Source organism: Rhipicephalus sanguineus, chromosome 8 (genome assembly GCF_013339695.2).
Source record: "Rhipicephalus sanguineus isolate Rsan-2018 chromosome 8, BIME_Rsan_1.4, whole genome shotgun sequence".
Lineage (NCBI taxonomy): Eukaryota > Metazoa > Arthropoda > Arachnida > Ixodida > Ixodidae > Rhipicephalus > Rhipicephalus sanguineus.
This window is the reverse complement of record NC_051183.1, coordinates 8,864,494-8,888,127: the sequence shown is the minus strand read 5'-3', so window position 1 is coordinate 8,888,127 and position 23,634 is coordinate 8,864,494. Positions and strand designations below refer to the sequence as shown.

Below are 23,634 nucleotides of genomic sequence, written 5' to 3'. Positions count from 1 at the left end.
CCGGACAGCCCTGACTGTTCAGACGATGTGTACGCCAACGCTCATTGGTCGAAAGTCGTGTCACGGGATGTTGGGAGCAGTCCAAAACGACAATTAGAATACAAATATAAGAATAGAGAATGTATAATTAGAGACTGTTCTCAACTGGGGGGATACGATAATACTCAGAACATAGAGCCTACACAAAATCCAATGCACATCATCTTAGTGTGGAGGCACCGCTAATGGTTTCGTTAGAAATTGTGATTTTTGACATGGCGTTCAGTCAACTTATATTCCCGTGACAACCTTTTAGGTGACAGTTTTCCTGGCTTCCTACCTTTCCATTTCCCAATTATTTATCACGGTAGATAATATGTCGTAACATACGAGTTGTGCAGCTGCAGAAGTTCCGAATTCTTGCCGCTAAGCAGGTGAATTGTTCATGTCGTATGCACAGAACCTCAATCACTGTAGGCGCACTTCTCCCCAACAAGGAAAAAAATCCTGGCGCCATCCCACAGGAAAGTGCCATGCGAGTATCCAGAGAGGGACCGAAGTGGTGTGCGCCCATGAGTTCGGACTCGTCAACAGGTAAACGCATCGGCGCTGGAAGTTACACAGAGGTGGGTGGAATGGCGCACTCACGACGGTATGGCCAGATGCGCGGAACGTCTAACAACGTTGAGGAGGTTTTAAAAAAAATGCTGTAGTGGAAGCTCCCGCAACTTCTTAGCAGCAAATGTGAAGCCAGCATTCGCCTTCAGTTTACCTCCAAAACATAACCTTCTCGTTTTATGCCTTCGTTAAATGACAGTGTTTTTATTGCTAATGTAAGTGCTTGGTTAATTATAAAATAAGAGATCGCTGTTCCCAACGAAAGTAATGCGTCCGGATAAGTATTGGTAACGGGATCTTTCTGCCAAGACTGAGGCTTTCTGTGGAAACCAGTAACGCAAAGAGACACGTTGAGCAGTACCTATCCGGGAGAATTAGTTGCCTTAAACGTATAGGGCGTGTGAGGATATCGTTAGTTTTCCTTCGCTGTAAGCTAACGTTTTATTGTGCCCATTGTAAGATGGTGGAGTCTGGATTATCTTTCGAGACGTAATTTTCGCTCCAGCATTTTCGTTTAGACATCCTTGGGTCGTCATAAGCCGAAAGTGAGAAATGAACACCTTCGCAGTATCTTTAAAGAACAAATCTTTAATGGGATGCACTGACATCACTGAAACAATGCACTCGACATACATTTCCAGACCACAACGTAAAATATGAACGCTGAAGAAACTAGGGCATATGGCGTTATGTGTCCAGTCAACGCCCTGATGCAGTACCATGAGTCTCACGAACACTCATCCGTGTGATGACCAAAATCAGGTCACGTGTCTTTAAAATGTCGTCAACTAAAGACACGCCCTATTCGTAGCGCAGTTCTTGTGTCAGGAGAAAATGCTGAAGCGGGAAAATATTTTCGAGATTGTTTACTGCAAAGGTAACATAATCAAATTTGGAGCCTTATATTTTAAGCATAATTTTACATTTTCCCTGCACGTTAGTTTGCTTACCCAGCAGTACAGTAAAAGTGTTTTTCAATTATTAATATTCAAGAGCAGAGCTCGTCGCAATGGTCACGTGCCTCCCAACCGTCAAGAACAGCTTAAATGCGTTACACAATAAATTTTACACTGGTCAATATTATTTGATAACTCTATTGTCCTTATCGACGCCGTTGCAGGTTCATTATGAGAATAGAAAATAAGGGTCAATGTTTTATTTTATAACTTCGCGCCGAAACCTCGTCACCTGAATGCCAGTGTGACGTAACTAATTTCAGTCCTTTCCTTGTATTTTCGCCACACTGCATAAGCGAAATTTCCTCAACTCGCTACGTTAAGTGTACGGCTCCCATAGCAAGTGACGACACACGTATGAGGCGTTCGCGAGCCACACGTTTCTGTTTAAACTTAACAAGGAATGCAGTAGTTAGCTATACCCTCACAAGATATGTACATCAGTGTACAGTAACCACATAAAAATACCGGACACAATTCTGACTACGGCGCGAATGAAAACACCACCATCAAGTATACAACACAACACGTCGATGAAAACACGAAGCAAACGGTTCCTTCCCTTCATTCCACTGTTGTGTATTTGCGACGACGCGCAAGAATACACGCCTCGAAATAACCACAGCTGCTTCCTTGCGATTCTTTGTTTAATCCACACACGTTTCTACAGGTAATCAATGTAGTCTTCGAAGCTGTTGGACCACGATAAACAACAACGTGTTTGCTTAAGTACAGTCGTGTAAAACTGCTTTTTTTTCAGGTACCATAGTCGGATATGTCTGTGCAGGTCTTGCGTAACGAATAAGAAAAGAAAGGGGCTCGACTGGCGTTCTGCTTTCAGTTCTCCGGCACAGACACACCTAAGCAAATACGAGCGCTGTACAACGCTTTTTGCTTCATACTGCGAGTTATGGGCTGCTACGGTAGTTACGTGGTGCTCGGCTATACTCCGTCACAGTGGTTTCCCGTAGGGCCAGTCATCCGAACATCGTCCTCTGCTCATCGTCTGTATGGCGACGTCAATCAAATCATTTACTAGCACAGAACCTGGACAAGGTGCGACAGTAGCACTAGCACATCTGCCTACATGCGTATCCAGGAAAACCATAGATGGGGCTAAGATTTTGTGCGCGATACAGCATAACGCCCCTCGTAAAGAAAATGTTTTCATACACAAGTGGGCGTAACTCATAACGTGGTTATAAGAGGACTAACTTAAGATTCGATAAAGACTGCCATATCCCGAGGTGGTATACAGGCTTCGCAGAGTAACATAATTTGGGTATGACAGTCAGCTGCGGCAATCGCTTCTGAAGGCAGACTGATTCATCTAACCTCGTGTAAAGTGTTTGTGTGTATCTGCAAATGAATCCATTAGAGAAGCGCGAAGCTTTCGTATCTACCTCATTCTAGATGCACGTTTAACAAAGACAAGATTAGACGGAATAAAGCGACCGTCCACGCAATGACATTACCGCCAGCCTGAACTGCTGAATAATTGTTTGGTTATGCGAGTACCACAATCTACTGGCCAAACGTGTGGCTGATCACCCTAGTTGCATTTGGGGAGAAACTACTGAGATGGAGCGCAAGCAGTCTTATGTCTGCGCGGAATTACACGATAGTAGAATGGGACACCGAAGCATGTCTGTCGCATTTGCTCTCAGTTAGACTGTCGACGATTGTACAAGCTATAGACAAAGACACTAGATAACTCCAATCACTAATGTATAGAAGCACAACGGACAGCATTCCTTGAAGCCGCACATATACAGACTCATCAATGAAACAGAGACCGCCATTTCTCCGCAGCAGACCTGGGCGATGTACCATGGACAAGTGTTAAGAACCGGCTCTGTTCCACTTCACATACAAGGAACAATCTCGCGTTCGTTTACATGCACGAGCACTATTGCGTGGTCAGCAGCGCTGGATGTTGAATCCCGTAGCAGTTAAACTACATTTATACACTTACGTGGTTGCAATTCGCACTGAGTGAAAAGGGAAAATCGATCGCAAGTCGTATCACCAGAACGTATACACTGTTCACAACTCTCTTTAACAATACATTCAAGAAAACATTTACGCTTTTAACAGGGCAAGTAGCAAACCGGGAAGAAACACTGCCGACCACACTTCTCCGATACGTGTGTGCGGTGCGAAACAGCCTCCTGAGAAATACAGGCACGCGAACTTCTCGCTGTGTTTCTGCGCCGTAACATAACCCTAGCGCGCAAAGTGCTTATGGCACGGTAATTGCGACCAACAATCTTGCTCGCCTCACGGGGCTCTGACCTGAATGGCGCGTGGCGGACTGCAGTGCAGACGCGACCTTCAGACGCCCGTGCGGGACGCAGAACAACAGTTCAACCAAAGGACACGTGCACAACAACACTGTATAACACGCGAGCCATTCTGCCCCGGTGATTGCAGAAGCCACTGCAGTCGCTTACCATTCACTTATCAAGCTTGAAACGGGAGAGTCTAACAGCAACAGCTCGGAGGGCAGCAACGTGACGTATGACATCATACCACCACCAAAATTTAAATTAAAAGGAAAGGTTCTGCCTGGAGTTGCATACATATCGCTACTTTCCCAGTGTCAGTGGTGTTATTGGGGGGCTCCCCCCTTCCCCTTCCCACCTAATGACCCAAGAGGGGGCGGGGCGCCTAGTCAGTCCGCATACGTTCACTAAGTCGGACATGTCCCGCCATTGTTTAAAGTGTAGGTTTTCGACGACAATGGCGGCCGAAGACCCCTGCATTCCAAGAACTGTTCACTTCCCATCTTTGATCCCGGAAAGCCAGGGACCACAGGCAGGCCATTGTGAGAAGCACGCCGCCGCTTCATTTTTCAGTAGAAAAACAGCGCTGAAAAGACGCGACGAAGAAAGGACACAGACCACAGCGCCGTGGTATGCGTACGTTCTTCGTCACGTCTTTCTAGCGCTGTTTTTCTACTGGTAATCATGAACCAACCAGCCCAAATTCATTTTTATTCTTTTTTTTCACCCGTTGTGAATCACGTCTTTTGGATTCGACATTTAGGACGCTGGTAGGGGAGGGACTGCGATCAAAATCCCCCCCCCCCCCTTATGGGAATCCTGCATACGCCTATGGTTCTCACTATCTAGCCAGAATCACCAGAGCCAGAGTCGACAGAAACGTGCCGCTCTACCAGTGACCTCATAAGTGACGTTTATGCTTCGGTCACGTGGCCCCCAGCTGTTGAGGTGCAGACTCTCCATCTTGCAACAGCGAGCAACAGTGTTTAAGCCCAACGTCACTGTGTAGTCGCGAACAGTGCGAAGGCGCAGCCACCATCTAAGCCCTGGAGCTGTGACCTGGAGAAGCTGGGTGAGCGTGAGAAGATGTGCGTGGCGACTTTTCGCCGGGGGGCCCAAACTATGCAAAAAAAAAAAAAAAAAAAAACACTGGACCTGTACGGCGACAAAGTCTCGCTCAAACTGCACTCCCTCAAAGTTGACGATAGAATTATTCTGGCGGAAGAAATCCATCGGACGAGCGCAGTCGTAATTGCAGCATCTATAGAAGCAGAGCAAGAAGAGACGAGGAGCATTTGACCATGCCCGGTGCAGCGAATATTGGAGGACAGCACTCACAAGAATCGAGACTAGAACAACGTGTTACCGCACGGATGGGCACTATGTGCAAAATTATACGCAATACAACTGGACAATCGCAGCGCGAGAAAAAAAATAAAAAAGGTATACATATGGGTATAGCAGTGTCAACACATGGTGTTTACCGTTGCACGTGCCTGCATGACTCGTAAAACGTGAGCTCGGCGTTCGATATGTTTCGAACTGCAAAGCCGATATATGGAAGCCGCCTTTTAGACAAACTCTCACAAAAAGGGCACGATGCCACTAGGAAAGCGATACGGATTTCTCGGAAATAAAGCTTCACAGCCAAAAATTCATCCTGGTCGAGTGATCGAACGCGGGACCAACGCCTTTCCTGCGCGGTCGCTCTACCAATTGAGCTAACGTAGCTAGCAATTGGCAGTGCGAGGGGGAATTAATCGACAACTCGAAGCGCATAGACAGAGAATACTGTAAATCGGTTCCGTGCAATGCCGCCAGGTGGCGGAGATTACAGCAGCGGAGGAATCCCCATTTTCCTGACACGCTTTAATGGCCACGTTTCATTCAGCGTAACGACGCAGTCATCGATCCTTATTAAGCGGGTGAACTCGCTTTCTAGGCAGACTTACCCTAGGTGGAGTCGCTTCGAGGTGATGTCAGCTAAATCGTGGACTCCGAGAGCTTATCGCGGAGGCCACGACTAAACACTCACACGAAATCGTACAAACTTCTCAAACGCAAAGCGAAGTGCCGTTGAGTTCACCTCGCACCGTATCAGATACGAGAGTTAATTTATTAACATCAAAGAACACAGCATGCAATCGCAAACCATCTGCGGAAATGTATACCGCCTGCGGTCGTCTCATGTTTTCGCTGATTGCCGATAGAATTCACGCGACGAGTTCCTCTCGGCCCTGCGCAAGTGTCCCACGTTACGAGTCATGACAAACAGCGTAGAAAAAATACATATCATTGGACAAGGGGTGAGAGTAAGGATGTAGTTTTTAAAAAAGAACGATTGTGGATGGCGGTGCAAGGCGAAGAGAACTAGTGGTCCAGGGTTGGGACATAGATACGACGTGCGCCATTGGCACCACGGCAGAGAGGTAAGACGTTGTGGGAGCACACCACGCTTACAAAACAGCCCTTCACTCAAAACCCGAGTGGCCGAAGACACTGAAGGGATACCGATCCGCTTTTCGCTCACTCGCGGAAGTATTCTGTTTCGAAGGCAGATTGTCACAGTTGAAATTACCTTCACCAACTCGCCGTCATGTCGTTATGCTGCTGGCCACGAAATCCCGGGTTCGATTCCCAGTCGTTGCATACAAAAGCACTCGGACACATAGGTACGCGTTAAAGAGCCTCATGTGGTCGAAATCAACTTGCAGCCCAGCCCAACGGTGTTCGGGACCTTAAATATCCCAAACTGAACCTTCCTCACACGACAGTTATCACCTTGACATCACACCTTCAGTGTCCTGCGTGCTTTTCTTTTTAACTCTGGTTTTTCTACGGAACAACACGTGAGATTGAATTCTAAGTACATTCCAGACGTAATGTCACTTCTTTCTTACAAACGATTCACCAGCATCCGCCAATCCGCTTTTTCCATTTTCCTGTTCTACCCTCTGCCGCTTTGGTAGGCGCCGGGACAACCGGCATCGCCAGAAAGAAAGCCTCCGAAATCAAGAGGTGCTTCGCGACATTTCCGCTAGGGGAAGAGCGCATGCGCCGTGGCATCGTGAAAGAAAAGGCGGATTGCCGTCCGACTATGTGACATCACCGAACATTCCGGCTGGTACGTTAATTTTGGAGCTCGCCCCGTCAATCTACCTACACATTTGGGATATGTGACGTGGCTAATCTCTGGAGCGTATAATCTGGCCTGAAAGATAACGATATCCATAGAAGTGTGGCTCGTATTTACTTATCTAAGCGTGCAATGTTGAGTCTCCGCCTAGGCGCCACCAAGTGAGTCAGGACTGATTTAAGACTTCAGTGTCCCTTCAAGCACGTCCTCCCTGTCGTGCGCAGTTGTGTTAAATGGCCACTTCGCGGGCAGCACCTAAGGTGCGGCTCCCTGAAGAAAAAAACATGGCAATATACAGAGTGATGTATACAGTCTACCTGGCACGTAATACAATAAACTTTATACATAGACATGCAAGTGTTACTCCTTATACGAGTGTAGGTACAGAAGAGAAAGATAGATTGATGTGGTCGCTTCTCAGTGACTGCGTCCGAGTACGACAATCACGAAATTGCGAGTGTCTGTCGGCCCTTCTGTCTCTGCAACGAAGGGAATAAGGGCGCTTTATTGGGGCTTGCCAAAACTAATGGGTGTGTGTGTGTTTTGTTTTGTTTTGTTTTGGCACTGTGTAGCACCATCGGCTTCATGACCGACCATTCTGCGAGAATACAGAGAGAAAAAAACCGTGCCTCATTTAACAGCTGTTCTTAAAGAAGTACTGACATCCCATTTTCAACTTGCTTTTGTTGTTTGTTTGTTTCTTTCTTTCTTTGTCATTTAAGCCATCTTATTCGTCTTATTTAGCGCACATGTACTTTTTTATTACTGACTAGGCATTTCGATTGAGTTATATCCTTTTTGTGGTTTGCGAGAGTATATAAACTGTATTAACTAACGCATCACTATGTCATTGTCATTACTATTCATTAGAGCCTTATATACACATGGCTGGGTCGGGATATGTTATTTTATTTATGTATTTGTTATTCTTATATGTTTTTTTTTCGTATTTCTAAACATTTCGGTTTACCAGTTTATGTTTACCATTTATTGTAACAAATACACGACAACGTGTTTTGCTGACCCTTCGAGAGAGAGAGAGGTAATAATCTTTAATGAAAATCGCGAAGAGGTTCGATCTCCTTCTGTAACACCTTACTTAATAACTTTAAGGGGTATTTTAGAAATAAAAAGTAATAAACCTTGCAGTGAGTAAAGTTCGAACTTTTTAACGTTTCAGAAGTACTAGTAATCGCCAGGGTGGTCTTGATAATTTACTACAGTACTTGTTTGTGCAAATTCATTCGATTTCGATATCAGAATTCAGTATTCGATTTCGGTTCTGACGTGACTCCACAATACACTGAATCGAGAGGTCACCCTGACCACTGGGCCACAAAAAGGCCCAGCATACATTTACTTCTTTTTAACACGAAAGTGTTTTATGCCGGGGTCCACCAAGTACATCCGTCACGGATATGACGTTATAAAATGGACGCCAACGGGTGAGAAAGAAAAAAACCAAGAAAAATATACCCCGCTGGGAATCGAACCCACGACGTTGCGGCCGCGACGGCAAGCGCCCGACGCTCTACCGAGTAAGCTAAGTCGGGAGATGCCACACACGGCGCGAACGCGCCTTATATCTTTCACACATTCTCTTTCACGGCGGGCGGAGCGGGGCGGTGCCGCCGTCTGTGAGGTGTGAAAAGAAGTAATGCTTCACGATCGACACTTACTAGCGTTTCCTCCGAGATTGCACGCAATATCGGAGGTAATGGTTAAAGCGTCTCGATACCAGAGAGGTAGACTGGCCGCGCTGGCGTCGCCGAGGCACGCTTGACGCAGTTACGTTCTTTGCCTTTGGCTTCGTGTTAGCGTGCGTCGGCTCATCGGAGTAGTGCAGCTTCCACGTGCAGCAACGGGATTTCTCCGCGGCCGACTGCTTCAGTTGTGAGAGCACTGACTAACAAAACTGCTGCAATATGCGTTGCAGAAAGGACGCGATTTCGACGGGCAAATGTCGTGCCTTGGTGGAGCGGGAGCCGCGCCTGCGAGACAGAGGCCAGCGGAACGCACGCGTTTGCGGCTCAGGCTACGAACCTCTACCTCCCGTGTTGCTGAAGCGCAGTGTGTGTTATGTATGCATGAGCACAGGCGTCGGCTACCCATTGCTAGAAAGCGCACACCGTGCCGTTTCTCTCCTTAATTGACGACGCTTTGAAGAAGTGCATACGGGGTATCAGTGTTGATTATGAGCTTGTTGATATCATCCTTACGCGGGATTCACGATTCGTTGTGTCCAAATATATGTTCACATCGTCAGCTACCACAACGGTTTAATAATGATCATGGGCATTAGTCGTCGCGATAGAGACATGCTGTCAACATGGGTCCATCCACGTCAAACGGTGCTATAGCTGCCAAACACGAATAGACATTGTACAAGCTCTCATATATCACTACACAATAAGCACTACTTCTGTGGAGACACGTTTAACTTTCGTGTTATACCGATTCCTATGACGGAGGGATCAGCCATGTTTTTTTATTATTATTATTGCTATAAGCGACACCGTACCCAGGCTTATTGATGCACAAAGTCAGCATGTTTAGCCCTTTGTCATTACGTCATGATGACGTGTGGTCTGACATTCCGAAACCAACCTTAGTGCAGGCATATTAGTGTATCTCATGTTTTCAAAATTTTTCCATTTGCTGGGCATTATCCTGCACGCAGGCTAAGCCTCAGGGAAAGATAATACGACTACGACTATATATATATATATATATATATATATATATATGTGTGTGTGTGTGTGTGTGTGTGTGTGTGTGTGTGTGTGTGTGTGTGTGTGTGTGTGTGTGTGTGTGTGTGTGTGTGTGTGTGTGTGTGTGTGTGTGTGTGTGTGTGTGTGTGTGTGTGTGTGTGTGTGTGTGTGTGTGTGTGTGTCAGTACTCCTTTAAGGACCGCGAATGTAAGCTTGCGGTATCACGCACCTTCAGTACAAATGCAGTGTCTGTCAAGAGAAGGTTACGGATGCGTTTGCTGCCACAGAGTTGGACAGACAGATATTTTTCGCCGACTGCCTTCGCAACACGAGAAAGAAGGGCCACCACACTTTTTTTTTCTAGCTCGCCTCTACAGATGTAGTCTGTGAACGCTGGAGGCAGAGCCCTGATACGCACGCGCTATATACCCAATACCAGTGTGCATTTTCGATGGAGATCGAGCCCGATCGGTACCGCATTTCTCTCTCATTACTGGCTTTCTTCTGCAGCTTGCGCCAAGAAGCGAATCGTGATCAAGAAACGCGATGCGGATCGGGCCCGATCGCGATCGAAAGTGCCCAGTGTGTATTACTTGAGGATCAGTATGGACATTTCACCGCCGGCGATTGCTGTCATATTCTCAGATCCGATTCAGGAAAGCAGAACAGCTACCGGAGCATACCGCGAGAGAGTGCTGCGACGCCTGTGCTAAACAAGAGGTCGCGGATTCAATTCCGGGCAACGGTGACACCATCCCAATCGCTTTTTGGTCACAAGCAGCAAATGGTCGCGCGACCAGTGCTAATCGCAGGAGTGAACGAACCTTTACAGTTCGAATGGCTGCAAGAAGGCAATATGACGTCATTCGCCGGCAGTAGAATGGCGCAGCCTCCAGTCGTGCGCGGGGAACTTCGTGATCGCGTGCGCTCACATCGATACCTCGAGCTCGATTCGTCATGGAAGACTGCCCTCGAAAATTACAGCGGGTGGCGACGGTACCACCAGCTGACGAAATAACATTCTTCGCGACCCAACCGTGAGAAGCTTATGTCGCTGGGGCCCGTGTCACGGGACGGTGACGCGGGTGACGCATGCCCTTTTTCGGACAATATATATTTAACAGTATCACACGTGATCCGAGGGTCCGTTCTAAAACGCTAAAGATGTAATATTGAAGGAGGTTCTGTTCGGCTCTAGTCTCGCTCTAACACAGCACGATACCCGATCAAGTTGTCGATGTCTCACCACATAAGGTGTTAGGTTCAAATAAATTGACAGCTATGTGAGCGACGAGGCACCTTGCACCATGGCGCTAATAAGTGGGGGCATATTTTTACAGCTGACGAGTCCAACAACAGATGACGCCTTCATTGTTTACACCTACATGTTTTCAAGCAGCTACTGTATCGGTTTATTTAGAAGATATTTTAACTCTTATAACTGGAGCGCATAAACAACTCTCGGTATGAGATCAAAAGACGCCATCGGCAATCGACCCACGGGAAGTTCGCACTTTGTGAAGTCTTTTTCATGTTCCCGAATGCCGGAAGATTCGGTACACCGATACATCCAATCAAGTACGCTCGTGGTCATCTCTCGTTAACGTTATAGTACGTACGAAAGCGCCGTGGCTCTGGATTGAAAATTTTCGCGCTCCCCTTGCCAATTGGACGCTTAGCCGTGTCATTAAACGCATTTATACAATGTGTGCTGCGCAATTAAATAGGGACACTCTTGATGCTGCCAGCATAAACTGAGAACAAGTGCGCGCCGCGTCGGTACTGCGGTACCTTTCGAGAGGAGGTCCAAAAGTGGTTCACCTTCCCTGAAGCGATTACCCAACACGCTGGCGTCACGAACCACGTCACGAAAGTCACGCTAATCCTGAGAGTACGTAATTACTCGCAAGCTACAACAAAAGCGGAAATGTCGTGTTCGTTGATGTCTTGTCCCCCTTCCTTCCTTCTTTTTTTAAGTGTCACACGCGCAAAAACGGAGCAAGGTAACACTTGAACATTTATACGAAATGAATGCAATGCAACATCTGTGTGTAGTCTGAAGTCCACACTTGATTAACAGCTCAAACATTCACTCGTATGTACGAGTGACGACTTAGGTACTTGTGAACACTTGATAAAATGTACATTTTATCAAGTCGTCGCAAGTACCTAAGCGTATGTATAGTTACAAAGTCATTGTCTTCCTTCATTTCTAGCTCAATCACATATTTGATTTAAAATTGTTATTTGTTTGTTTTTTCTTTTTGTCTCGAATGCGCGATACACTGAGACGTGTAGTCTTCTAGCAAAAAGCTCGATAGGCGCAGGATGTGCGGCAAAGCATGAAAAGAGGGGCTGTGTCGAGGTGTGCCCGCAAAGAAAGATCACAATAAATAAAGAAAGTTTTACAAGAGCACTGCGCGAGTGCGTCAGGTTTGGTAAAGTGAAACCACGGATGCAGAAGAGACAGTATCTCTCAACATGACGCACGAGCAGCCATATGGAAACGCACTGCGAACTGGGTGAGCTAGAGTTAGGGCGCCTGAGATCGGCTGTAGTTCCAACGTGGGGACATTTACTTATTTTTATCATGAGAACAAATTACTTTATCGAAGGTCGGACAGCCTGTTCGGAGACTAACTCATTTCTTTTTTATGAACTCTTTAAGCCTGACACTTAACGTTGAAACGTATATTGAAAATACAATGACAGGCCCTACACGCGAATAGTTGAGAGGGTATCAGGGACAGTGATTTGGAACGAAACATTCTTAGGACCTTTCCGCAGATTTATCTTGTGAATGCATCCCCTAGCATTTCGAAAATTGAACTCCAACCGTAGAGTGGAATTTGTTGGATTCGGGGGACTTGCACTTCAAGAAATGTGCAAGTAAGAAGTGGTAAGTATAACCCTTACAATCATCAGTGCATGATTGTAAGGGTTACATTTTGAGTAATTATAATGTAATGCGATTTACAAGACGATATCAAACACTTTCCTTCAAAACTGACATCGACATTTTCCGAATCTTCTCTGAGGCGACAAGCACAGCAGTGTCCTTGCCGTTCGGAAATGTCCAGGCGTAAGGCTTCTTCGATTTCACACAATGGAATCCACTTCGGCAGTCACAAGAGCCCTTTCGTAAATGTGCAAGACGGCACCCGTCGGAAAGATAGCGATAATTTTTGACTTCGTAAATGCAAGTTTTTACACTCGTATTTTAAGCGCACAGTAACAAAAAAATGTGGTCAGCTGAACAGCGAATGATTCTGGTGGAATGTTTAGGTCGCAAATCGCGACGAGACGATTCACAGTTCCGCGAACTACCTGAACCATATTCAGCTAAATACTCATACATGAGGTCATGGGCGTCGGCAGTGGGGTTGCACGAGGGGCACTTCCCTCCCCCTTAGCGCTGTGTGTGTCCCTTCGTTGTCTTTCTTGCGTCCTGTTTCTTTGCGATACCATAGTTGTCAAAAACATGCCATGCCAACCAGCCCGCCTTGCAACTCCCCCCCCCCCCCCTCCCCCCAGCCCCAAGACATATCCCGCCGACGCCCATGCATGATGTGGTAATTTAAAACGACGTATGTGGTCCCGTAAAAGAATAATCACGTACGCCTGAGAAGCACGCCTATCGGTTTGTAATCAAAATGATCAAACTGTGGAGAAAAAAATATATATTGCTACACACGCGATTCTAACGAGAAACATCAGCCGTAAATCTTTTTTATTTGTAGTCTCTAAAAACAAGTCCGATTCCCTGAGCATCTAAAACAAACGCAAGGATCGGGAGAGTCTGATTGCACCTCAACAGCTACGGGTCACGTGCCCCGAGCAAGAACGTCCCATCTGACGTCATACCACCGCCGTGCATATCATTCGTTGCACAAGTATGCCTGTTTTCCCAGAGTCAGTGTTTAGCACGTGTCCCTGGGGGGTTAGTAACCCACGCCGTGCCGCTGCGCGGTTCTCACTATTTTGCCGGCGTCACTAGTGCCAGTGTCGACAGCAACGTGCACGTATGACGACATCAGGTATGACGTCACAAATGACGTTTCTGCTAAGGCCATATGACCCAGAGCTGTTGGGGTGCAAGTAGACTGCCCCGCTAGGATCACCCGCACACACTTCACTATCAGTGGTTTCGGCAGCATTCATTCGGCTGTCATCACATTTTCTTTCATGAATACAATTGTAAATGACAAGAAAAATAAGTGTGCGTTGCCCCTTGAAAAGGCTTTAGTGCATGCAACAGCGTGTAGATTATAAAAAGTTGCAAATTAGCGAATGTACGTCAGAACTTTCCTTGAAATATTTGTTAATGATGGGTCGGCTCTCAATGAAAGTCATATTTGACGTGCAACTGCTTCTCTACTATTTCGGCGAAAATTCTCATTAAGTTTTGCTCCTGCGAAAAAAAACGGACAAGGTAACGCGAACATGACCGGGACATATAAAGGCGATTCTTCAGTGCAAAATATTGCACAAATACAAAGCTTTCACATCTTGGCTTCAGGTTTCGTAAACTGCAAGACAGACCTCAGGACAACTCAACGCACAAAAAAATATATATATGTGTGTGACATTTGAGCTGCGGAAGTAAGGAAATGCCGATAACAATAGACCAAGATTCCAAGAAAAAGAAACCTTGTAAATGTAGTCTTCATGTAATGGACATAGGCTGCTCTTTTTAAGCTAACTTCCAACGCGTAAAATCATACGTGCAGTGTCAGAAGTGCTTGGTAACAATTCGGCTGAGTTAAGATAAACACTGATAAGAGAGCTTTCGTGAGTTTTTTCCAGGTACATGGAGCATTCACAAACCCCGCTTTTTTTTTTTTTTTTTGGCAATCGAGCACGGTATTCACTTAGCATCGCAGAGTATAGAACTTGTGAAGAAAAAAAAAAGACGATGCATTTTTTCGTGTGCATTTCTGATGCTTTACCAGCCATCTGTTGGTGAGGCGTTCTTAAGTTTACCATTATAAGTATTCTGGAAAACTACCGGCTGAATAAGTGTGTGCGCATTGTGCTGTCTAAAAACACGTGCACTTCTCTTTGTTCCCTATTCAAAACGGAATAAAAGAGACAACAGTATTAACTATCAAAGGCGCAACTACCTTCTTTCCCTACATGTTGTCAAAAATGATCTCGAGAGAGAGAAACTAGGATTGGTGTTTGAAGAGAAAGGCCTGAGCATATTCCCGACAACGCTGGAAGTGACTTGACCGGTCTGGACACGGTTTCCCTTATTCAGCGCAGAAAAAACTGTTCCGTTTGATATAGTGCTAAGTGTAAAGTACCGGACAGTGCGTATCGATTAGCCGCGTCTGTAGTCTGTAACTTCGATGAAAAAAAATGGCACCTGAGTCTATGGTTTTCGCTGCTGGGCGAACGACTGCACTGACGCTACTAGAGTGGAGTTCTTCATTGGTAGATCCGGAGCTACCTCCAAGATCGTGGAACTAGCACTCGGCTTGCATCAATCCGCATCTGACAGTGGATTGCTCCGCACGAAATCATATACGTGGTTCTTTACGCACACGTCACACAAGCATGTTCCTGAAGCTATGCCCGACTTCCGCTCTGTACATTCCCACGGCAACAAAAGTCGCCGAACGGAAGTGACGTATGCTTTTTGTCCTGTTCCCAACGCGGTAGAGTAGCGGACAAAACGCGCATCAAGGCACCCTACGGCGTAGCAATCGACAGCGTCGTGGTGCGGAGTTCATCGTGAACGACCAGTGGAACTTTCTAACCCGCTCCAGATCGAGCAGTGAAAAACGCCATATGAAAAGCGCCATAAAACATCCAAGAGCTAAGTGACGTCACACCCGTACAGTGCACTTCCGTCGCGCAGAGCAGCCATTACACATACAATTTGAAGACACTACCAGGTACATAAACTCAGCACTGCACTCGTAGTGCGCTGTAGCGGAGTGCTGAAAATGTGTTTACGTTTATGCTTTTTTAATAGAAACTACTTATGTTTAGAGCCCTGGGAAAGCAAATGAAGGCTCAAATTGACACAGTGGGCGCCTTCATTTCATGAGGTCGCGAAAAAAAAAAAGGCAGTTCTCTATTTCATGCACAGAGAGCCGTGGAAGCCGCAAAGCAGATATTATTTTAAAAAAATGCTATACCACACGCAAACAGACTGGAAAGAAACTCGTCACATGCAATGATTCAGGATCTGCGTTCTTATACGACCAGGCTGGTTAAGTGAGCACTGCACGATAGGATGCGAAATGTAATGCGAAGGTCCCCGTGAGAACCTCCAGGGGAAAGGAAAAAGAAAGTGCAAAAGAGTCGAAGGTGCCATGTATCACGAGTAAGCTCTCGCCTGTATTCAGCTAACTCTCATCGTCGAAACTCCTGAGACCACTGCATGCTTGCTGCCTAATTTTGTGTTGTTTCTATTTCGATGGCGTTCTCCAGCAAAGGGACGCTAAAGAGCTATGCAAACACATCATCTTACAGCTTATCTCGCTACGACTCTCTTTTTTTTCTTTACTTGGAAGAGACAGCTCACTTAGTGGAGAAAGGCGAAGCAAAATTTTTCAGTTTCTGAATATTGGGACGGAACATCTGCGCTAACAGGACCACTTCGTCGACGAGGATTTACACATACTTCCTATGCGAATATTAGGGCTTCAGATCGACTCGAACTCCGTGGTGATGTCGCCAAGTAACTACGCATATTTTATCGACTCGGCAAGTATAGATACGGTTCTTTTATGGCTTATCAATCCACTGGTCGTTATGATCGATGCTGCAGAAGCGTGATTTACTAGCAGGGCCTAATTTGACACTGCTCTTTAGCGTCCCTACAAAGCAAGGACTCGGATATGTCAGCCGAGCTTCCATAGTGAGGAATATTCCTGACCAGACTATCGAACAGCTGCAGAAAAACCAGTAGAAACGAACCGATTTCCGGTGGCAAAATCTGTAGAGAGAGCTCGAGTTGAGTTATGTGCGACAGGACTGATAGCCGCAGTGACTACGATGAAAAGAGTCTGGCTGTCGCGGTAAGCGAGAAAGACAAAAAGAAAAAAGAACGAGAGCGCTCGCAGTGCAAATCTTCGCGAGGAAATGATCGATGAAGACTCGATTTAGACACGCCGGAAAGACCGCACTTTTAACGAGACCGGTAACGATTATTCACATACGGGGATGGTCGCGATTAATGACTTCACGAGACGGCAAAAAAAAAAAAAAAATAGAGAGTTTTAGCGTGTCTGGTATACGCAATGGCGCTTGCGTAATACCGGGTGGCCAGGACGATGGTCAGCGACATCTTAACACTTCGAACATCTTGAACGGGCAGAACAAGTGCTGCTTGTGTTCTCGTTTGCCCATTCAAGATGTTTACCAATCCGCCCGAGTGGCGATTTTCCTGAGACACTTCGTCTAACCGCAATGCTTTAAGACACGTTTTCGTCTTCCATGAGTTATAATTATTTAAAAAAAGTATTTAAAAGCCAACGTCATCGCGCTTGCGCCACTGTCGAAACACAAGCCGTGAAGTAGGATACACTTGCTTACTGCGTGTTAACCGTTCTTTGTTGGCGTAATTGATCTATCGCCGCTAGATGGCGTCAGTAACCCAGCCGCTCACGTTTACGGACCCAACCCGTAGCCCCGTAACCCGCAAGAACAAAGAACTTTATGGACAAGCTAGAACTCTCTAGTAGCCGCCACGTGTCTGGGCAGTCCGTTGGAAGTTTGTGAAACAATAAACAGCCAGCTACAGATTCAACAGTGGTGAGACGAGCTGAGGAAGCAGCCTCTTTCGGGATTAGTACATCTACCACAGCTGGCACGAAGATTGAGGGTAGCATCACAGCATGCTAGTATGCTCAAAGTATGCTCAAAGTTCTGAAAGTTCATCGCGCTTAGCGATGCCAATTCACATACCAACGTTCGTCAGCGACAATCGCGGCAGTGGAAAGAGGAGCGAACAATACACGCACTCTTAAGACGATGCCCGTCTCACGGCTGTGATGAGTTAAAAGGGGGATGCCAACACACATATCACGACAAGAGTATGTACAACAGCGCAAAGAACGCAGGCGCAAAACTAGTTCGTCCCCGAACGGTGAGGACAAAGTGACGCTTTCGGCGCGATCCGACGACACGCCTTCATTTGAAGTGTTACAGGTCCCGTCAACGTGATTACTGTTACATAGATTTAAAAACGCCTTCCTTATACAAACATGGCTGCGGATAGTCTGCTCGCATATCCGTGAGGCATGGTCAGGAGCAGACGCTTCCTCTGCCGCAATAACATTTGTAGCCTACTGACAGTATTATGTAGTCATAGCACGTGCTCACCAAACAGCTCGGCTTAAAAGAACAGGCCCTTCGTGCACACGCTAGGCCAACCAGGCGCGGTAGGAGCCGACCTAAAGGGCACCACACATTCTGCAAGCCGTAGGAATAAGTAAAAAGTAAAATGGACTCTTGACAGTTTCTGCTGTACCACCGATGAAGGAAACGAAAGGGGGGAAAGTATGAAAGGTGAAGGCTTAGCAACAACAGGTTCATGGTACCGACTACTAGCAAAAGTACATGCTACAGCAAAGAGCCAAAGAACGCCGTTGCTGCCGCAGTTGGCATGAGAGCGTTATTCGTGTAGCCCCCGAAAGGAGCAGCAGCCGATCCAAACGATAGGCAAGTTGAATCTCGCGGCACTATAAGCCACACGTCTACCTTATTTTTTCACCAGCTGCGGAGGGGTGTGGCACTCTTGGATCAGCTCCCGTGGCGCTCGGTTAACTGGAATTGCTTGCTCGGGCCGCGTCGTAAACCCCGAGGTGTTTGGCGAGCACAGCGGTCGAAGCGGCAGCGTTCGGTGGGGGCGCCCGAATGGCGTTCCCTCGTCGCAGGTACGAAGAACAAACTCACACGTTGCAAAATGTCCATCATGGGGGAGACACAAGACTCAGATGGGACAAAGGGGGGGCAAGGAGTCCTCCCGCGGTGTCCCATCACGTGACCAACATCAATCACGTGTTTCGCACCGTCTGGCCGTACGAATGGGTCGCCGTCGATCTGCCGTCCTCCGACTTCCAGCGCGTGTCGGAGGTCCGATGGACCAGCGGCGCCGACTCGCTCTCCGAGCGGCTCTGTTTGAAGCGCCTCGGCTGCTGCTGTTGCTGCTGCTGCTGCTGATGGTGGTGGCGGCTTGGCCTCGGCACGCTCCACTCTGCGACAACCAAGGCGTGAGGCAAGCTTAAGAAAGATCCAAATCTCATGAAACTTGGACAACAAAGAAAATAGCGCTAATGTCGTTCTTGTGTAGGCCCTGGTGTAATTCTAAATCCTACGCTAGTGTTGTTCTTGCGTAGGTCTTGGCGTAGATCTAAATCCTGCGCTTAATGCAGCTCCACTAGCGTTCAACCTGAGGAAGTGCGTAGCATGGGCAACCCAGCGATTCCCTTGGCAATCGCGCGCTTGTAGAGGCGGTGGCGTCCTCTCTTGCGCGGCGCGGGTCTCAGCCGGATGTCTCAGAAGCGTTTTTCGCGATTTTAGGTAAATAATTGCGATTAATTCTTGGTTATTTCGGCAGTTTACATTGGTTTAAACCTTGTTAGTTTATCTTGCGCTGATTCTGAACATTGTTAGCCTCGTTTTAGGCCCGTGTTGACCACTGCGTGATCATGCGACACGAGACGGTGGATGGGCGACAAGGCGGGCCCCTAAAGTGCTACACACTTAAAAGCAATATTCGACAGCATGTCATACCCTCTGTGACACTCAAACTGTAACACTTAAAATGCAGCAGTATTGCATTTGCTGCCTTGATAAGGACAAGTCTGCTTGTCGAAACGTAGGCTCCAGCGACAACCCCTGTTCAAGGATTTTTCAAACCCACGAGAGAGAGAAGCCTGGCAAGAGTGAGCGTACCTGTGGAGGAGAAGGAAGAGCTCCTCACTGGACCCTGCGGCGTGAGTGGCCGGCACTCGGCGAGCACTTGCTCTCGGCAGTGCTTGTGCGCGTTGATACCGCACTCTGCAACAACAAAAAGAGGCACTCCATGACTCGAAGACGTACTATGGCGCCTTTCAACTACGGTGAATTGCGAAAAAAACGTGCGGTGCATAAAAATATGATACGAACGAAATGGAGAGCACTTCCGCACTAACACAAATGGCAAAACGACACTGGTTCTACGATTTCTGATAATACACTGAGATGCATGAAAGATTACTGCAGGAAAACGCAGCTAATGTAATGTGCTTATTGTCCCACTTGAAACATAGCGTTCCAGCGAGAGCAAAGCGACGCTCTGACGCTGATATACACACTGACTACAAAAAACTTATCGATCTGGTTTATGCAATGTAAACGAGAAATGCAGTTTTCATAACGCTACCGAGGTATCGCATTTGGACACTTCACTCACGCGACATCCGTACGCAAAAGGTCATATATATAAACAATTAGTGAGCTGCGTCGTACTCACTTTTACACTTGAAGCCTTGCTTGATCAGGCCCCACAGCTGAAAAAAGTAAAATTAATTACTGCTGGCTCAGCTAAACCTTCAGAAATTTTAGAGGTGCAAAAAAAGTAACAATATCTGCGGCATCATAAATGTCAATCACTCAATTTCTCGCGCGATGCGCCGGTATGCTTAAGGCACGTGGCTTATAAGCGACTCATAGATGGCATCGCGCTTAATTTGGGGACTCTGCACGCCCGTCATTTGTGAACACGTATAAGTTACGACGGATTTTTGAGGGAATCGGAGTTCTTCACAACTAATTTATCACAGGATTCTCAGGGGATCACTTTCGGCGATACTTTCACTTTTGCGACATTTTACGAGACAACTCCCCCCCCCCCCCCCCCCCATCTTGTGTTCAAAGAAACGGTCACTCAGTCAAGACAAAGAGCTTTTACAGAAGTCATTGGCGCCGTCCGCAGTTACCTCGTTTCATAAACGCCAGAGTCCACGTCAACTGTTTGTGACTCAAAACTGAAAGCGCACCCTCCATCCTAAAGAGAAAGAGTACTAGCCAGAAACACCTAAAAGCCTAAGCAGAAAGAAGAAGCACAAGAAAAGGCGCTATTTCCTTGTGCTGGTGGTGCTCAGGTGTCTAGGTGCTTCTCGAAGATACGCCCAGCAACAAGTCCTGCTCACCAGGCCGGTGCAGTGTATGCAGAAGGTTGGCCGGAAGTAGGTGGTCTCGTGGAAGTCGTGCCGGAACATGGCCCAGTTGGAGCGCAGCAGGAACCGCCGGATGTCGTGTCGTCCCAGCAGCCTCCTCTGGCACTCCTCGGGCACCAGGCCGCGCAGAGCGGGAAAGCGGCCCGTCACCGCCGCCACGTCCTCGGGGCTCAGGTAGCCGTCGCGGTCCGTGTCGTACTCGTGGAACACCTCCTGCGGTGTTGCGACAGGACCAATGTTGCGACACCTGCCACGGAACAAGCGGACTTGTCTTCCCCGAGGCTGCAACTGCTTAGCACTTGCAGCCTCAGGGAAGACAAGTTCGCTTGTCGAAACGTCGGCTCCAACGACACCCCGTGTTCACGAATTCTCCATATCTACCACGGAAGAGTGGGTCGAATGCGGCTGTACATCACACGCGTAAGCATACACACAACGCCGGCGACTGCAAGGGTGTTCCCGTAATACGCCGTGGGCGTGAGAGGCGATTGTATAACACCTATGATTAACGCTATCGTGGCTAGATCTAGTAATGGCACGCGCATTTGTTAGCGCTTTTCCCGATTAGCGTAGCTCAGAGACTACAAATGTTAGCAAGTTTTCGTTCGGCACAAGACGCGAGGCGAATTTTTTTTTTTTAGAATACTGTCGGCAGTTTTCATTAGATAACACGCGTCATGTGAACATTCTAGAACATCCACCAGCCAGCGATTACGCTGCAATATACGATGACGAATGCATAAAGAGCCATCGTGTTTATGCGTTTATGCGTTTAAGCGCACGTCCTGTCGTCTTCCTTCGTCACTGTATATTGGCCTCATTGAATGAGGAAGATTGGCCCGGCTATGATCTGCAGCTACTTGTTTTTTTTTCCTTATTATACTTTAATAAATAATTAATGGCTATTCTCTTCGACGCTTTCTGTCTTAGATGGGCAAACACAGCGAAGTGATAATGAGGACGATTACGTGCTTCTCTTTCCAGCCGCAGTTACTCGGCCAATCACCTGCATTGGGTATGAGCCATGCACAGAAGACAACAACAACGACAACAACCATCATCTACAGGCAAGTCAAATAAGCTGCACCCGCCATCTGTGCAATATCTGTTCTCATGATGTCGTCGCATATGAAGATGCTAGCGCGGCGTTTCTTCTTTAGTAGGTTAATTCGAACGCAATGAGAGACGGGCGGGCATAAGCATAAACAGTTTGCGAGGTTCTGCGGTGACATTTATGATTGACCGCCTAATTGTATACATATGAGGCGGAGGACGAGTCTGGGATTGAGGTTCCTTTAGAATTCAAATTGAAGCCGTTATGCTTCGTTAAATTAAAATTTACACTTCTCGGGATTTACGTAACGAAACCACAATATACTTACGAGGCACGCCATATAGTGTAGGTCCTGAATTCATATTGACCACCGGTTTCTTTCTTTTCTTTCTTTCTTTTATATTTTTTTAATGTGCAGTTAAGCCCAAGTACACGGGTGTACTCGCATCTCGCCCCCATAGGAATGATGCCCGCGGCTACCATGGCCGGGGCAACGAACCCGCGCCTTCGCGCTTAGCAGTTCAATGTCACGGCCGCCTTTTCAATGGCCTTACGAGATCACGATATCGCAGATGTCATTCACTCGTAGATATAAAAAAAGCTTCAGCTCGACTTACTTCCACCATGTCGCAGATCTGTTTCTCAACGAGAGCCAGATCAGTTCCTTCCGGAACTTTGGATGCAAATTCCATAGCGAGAGGCTTCGACGGAGATACCTGAAAAGGACGGAACAAGAGCACGTCATACCCAATTGCACGACTTTTCGTTTATCTACATGATATAAGGAGATGTTGGAGCACAAGTAAGACGCCGGCTACTCCTTAGCTCTTAGAGGTGTCAAACATAGAACATACAGGGTCCAAAATTTCCCAACACAGTAAATACGCATCACTTTCAATATACTACTTGAAGAACACCGTGACGCTCCAATATTAAATCTTATCTCATATCAATTATGTCTCCTTACATGAATTTCTGAAGCCATGCATCATGTAGATGAATTATCTCGTAAAGACATAACACAGCCGTCACGAACATATAGTCAACAATAACGTGTATGTATATACACGGTGATGTTAAAATAACACGTAACATACGTAACATATCGTTCAAGACAAACATAGTCAACATTCACATAAATGTACACTGTGGCGTTAAAACAAAACAAAGCTTAAATGCGTTAGTAACGACATTAATGGCCCCACACTTTCCCGCCTTTACATGAACGGAACAACTAAAATTAACTAGCAGAGAATTACAGACGAGATGGAGAACACAGTGACATCTTACGCCCGTATGTCATTTCCTTGCAAAGTGCACACAGCTTTTCGCAAAATCAATTCTGAGCTGCAAAGCGATAAGTAAAGGTACATACCATGGGTGCCTTAGGCTCTCTGGCAAGAGAAAGTTCGAAGATCTCGTCTTCGGTGTAGGCGGTGTCTAGGGAGAGCTGCAAGCAACAGAAAAGGCCACCTTTGTCACTTATGGTCGTGTAAATAGTGAGCTTCAGCGGGTCTGGTGTCATGGTACATGCATTGCTTTTTGCGTGAAACTGAGTTACAGGACGATGGTAGAGACTTCTTCATACGCTTCGTATAATCACATTGCTTTGTAAACCAGTTTTCGCTGTGATGAGAGTTCTTGTCGAAGAAATAGAAATTTATTAAAAAGCATCGCAATCGTAGTTATGGTGCTACCGAGAACTTACGGCAACGTTG

The 23,634-nt window shown here is 46.8% G+C and overlaps 1 protein-coding gene across 2 annotated transcripts in view; it reads right to left on the bottom strand.

The window, feature by feature from the left end:
* Positions 1-23,634, bottom strand: part of LOC119401293 (ras guanyl-releasing protein 3) — a 232,595-nt gene that overhangs the window by 152,170 nt on the left and 56,791 nt on the right. The window contains exons 10-15 of one of the 2 annotated variants that reach the window (XM_037667987.2): positions 23,292-23,366; positions 22,534-22,632; positions 20,836-21,075; positions 20,157-20,193; positions 19,598-19,702; positions 18,693-18,896 (exon numbers count right to left, since the gene is read on the bottom strand). In XM_037667987.2, the coding sequence (XP_037523915.1) occupies positions 18,697-18,896; positions 19,598-19,702; positions 20,157-20,193; positions 20,836-21,075; positions 22,534-22,632; positions 23,292-23,366 (756 nt within the window). In that variant the 3' untranslated portion in view covers positions 18,693-18,696. Of the gene's footprint in view, positions 1-18,692; positions 18,897-19,597; positions 19,703-20,156; positions 20,194-20,835; positions 21,076-22,533; positions 22,633-23,291; positions 23,367-23,634 lie in introns of those variants that run through there. The other variant, XM_049418737.1, reaches the window with a different exon arrangement.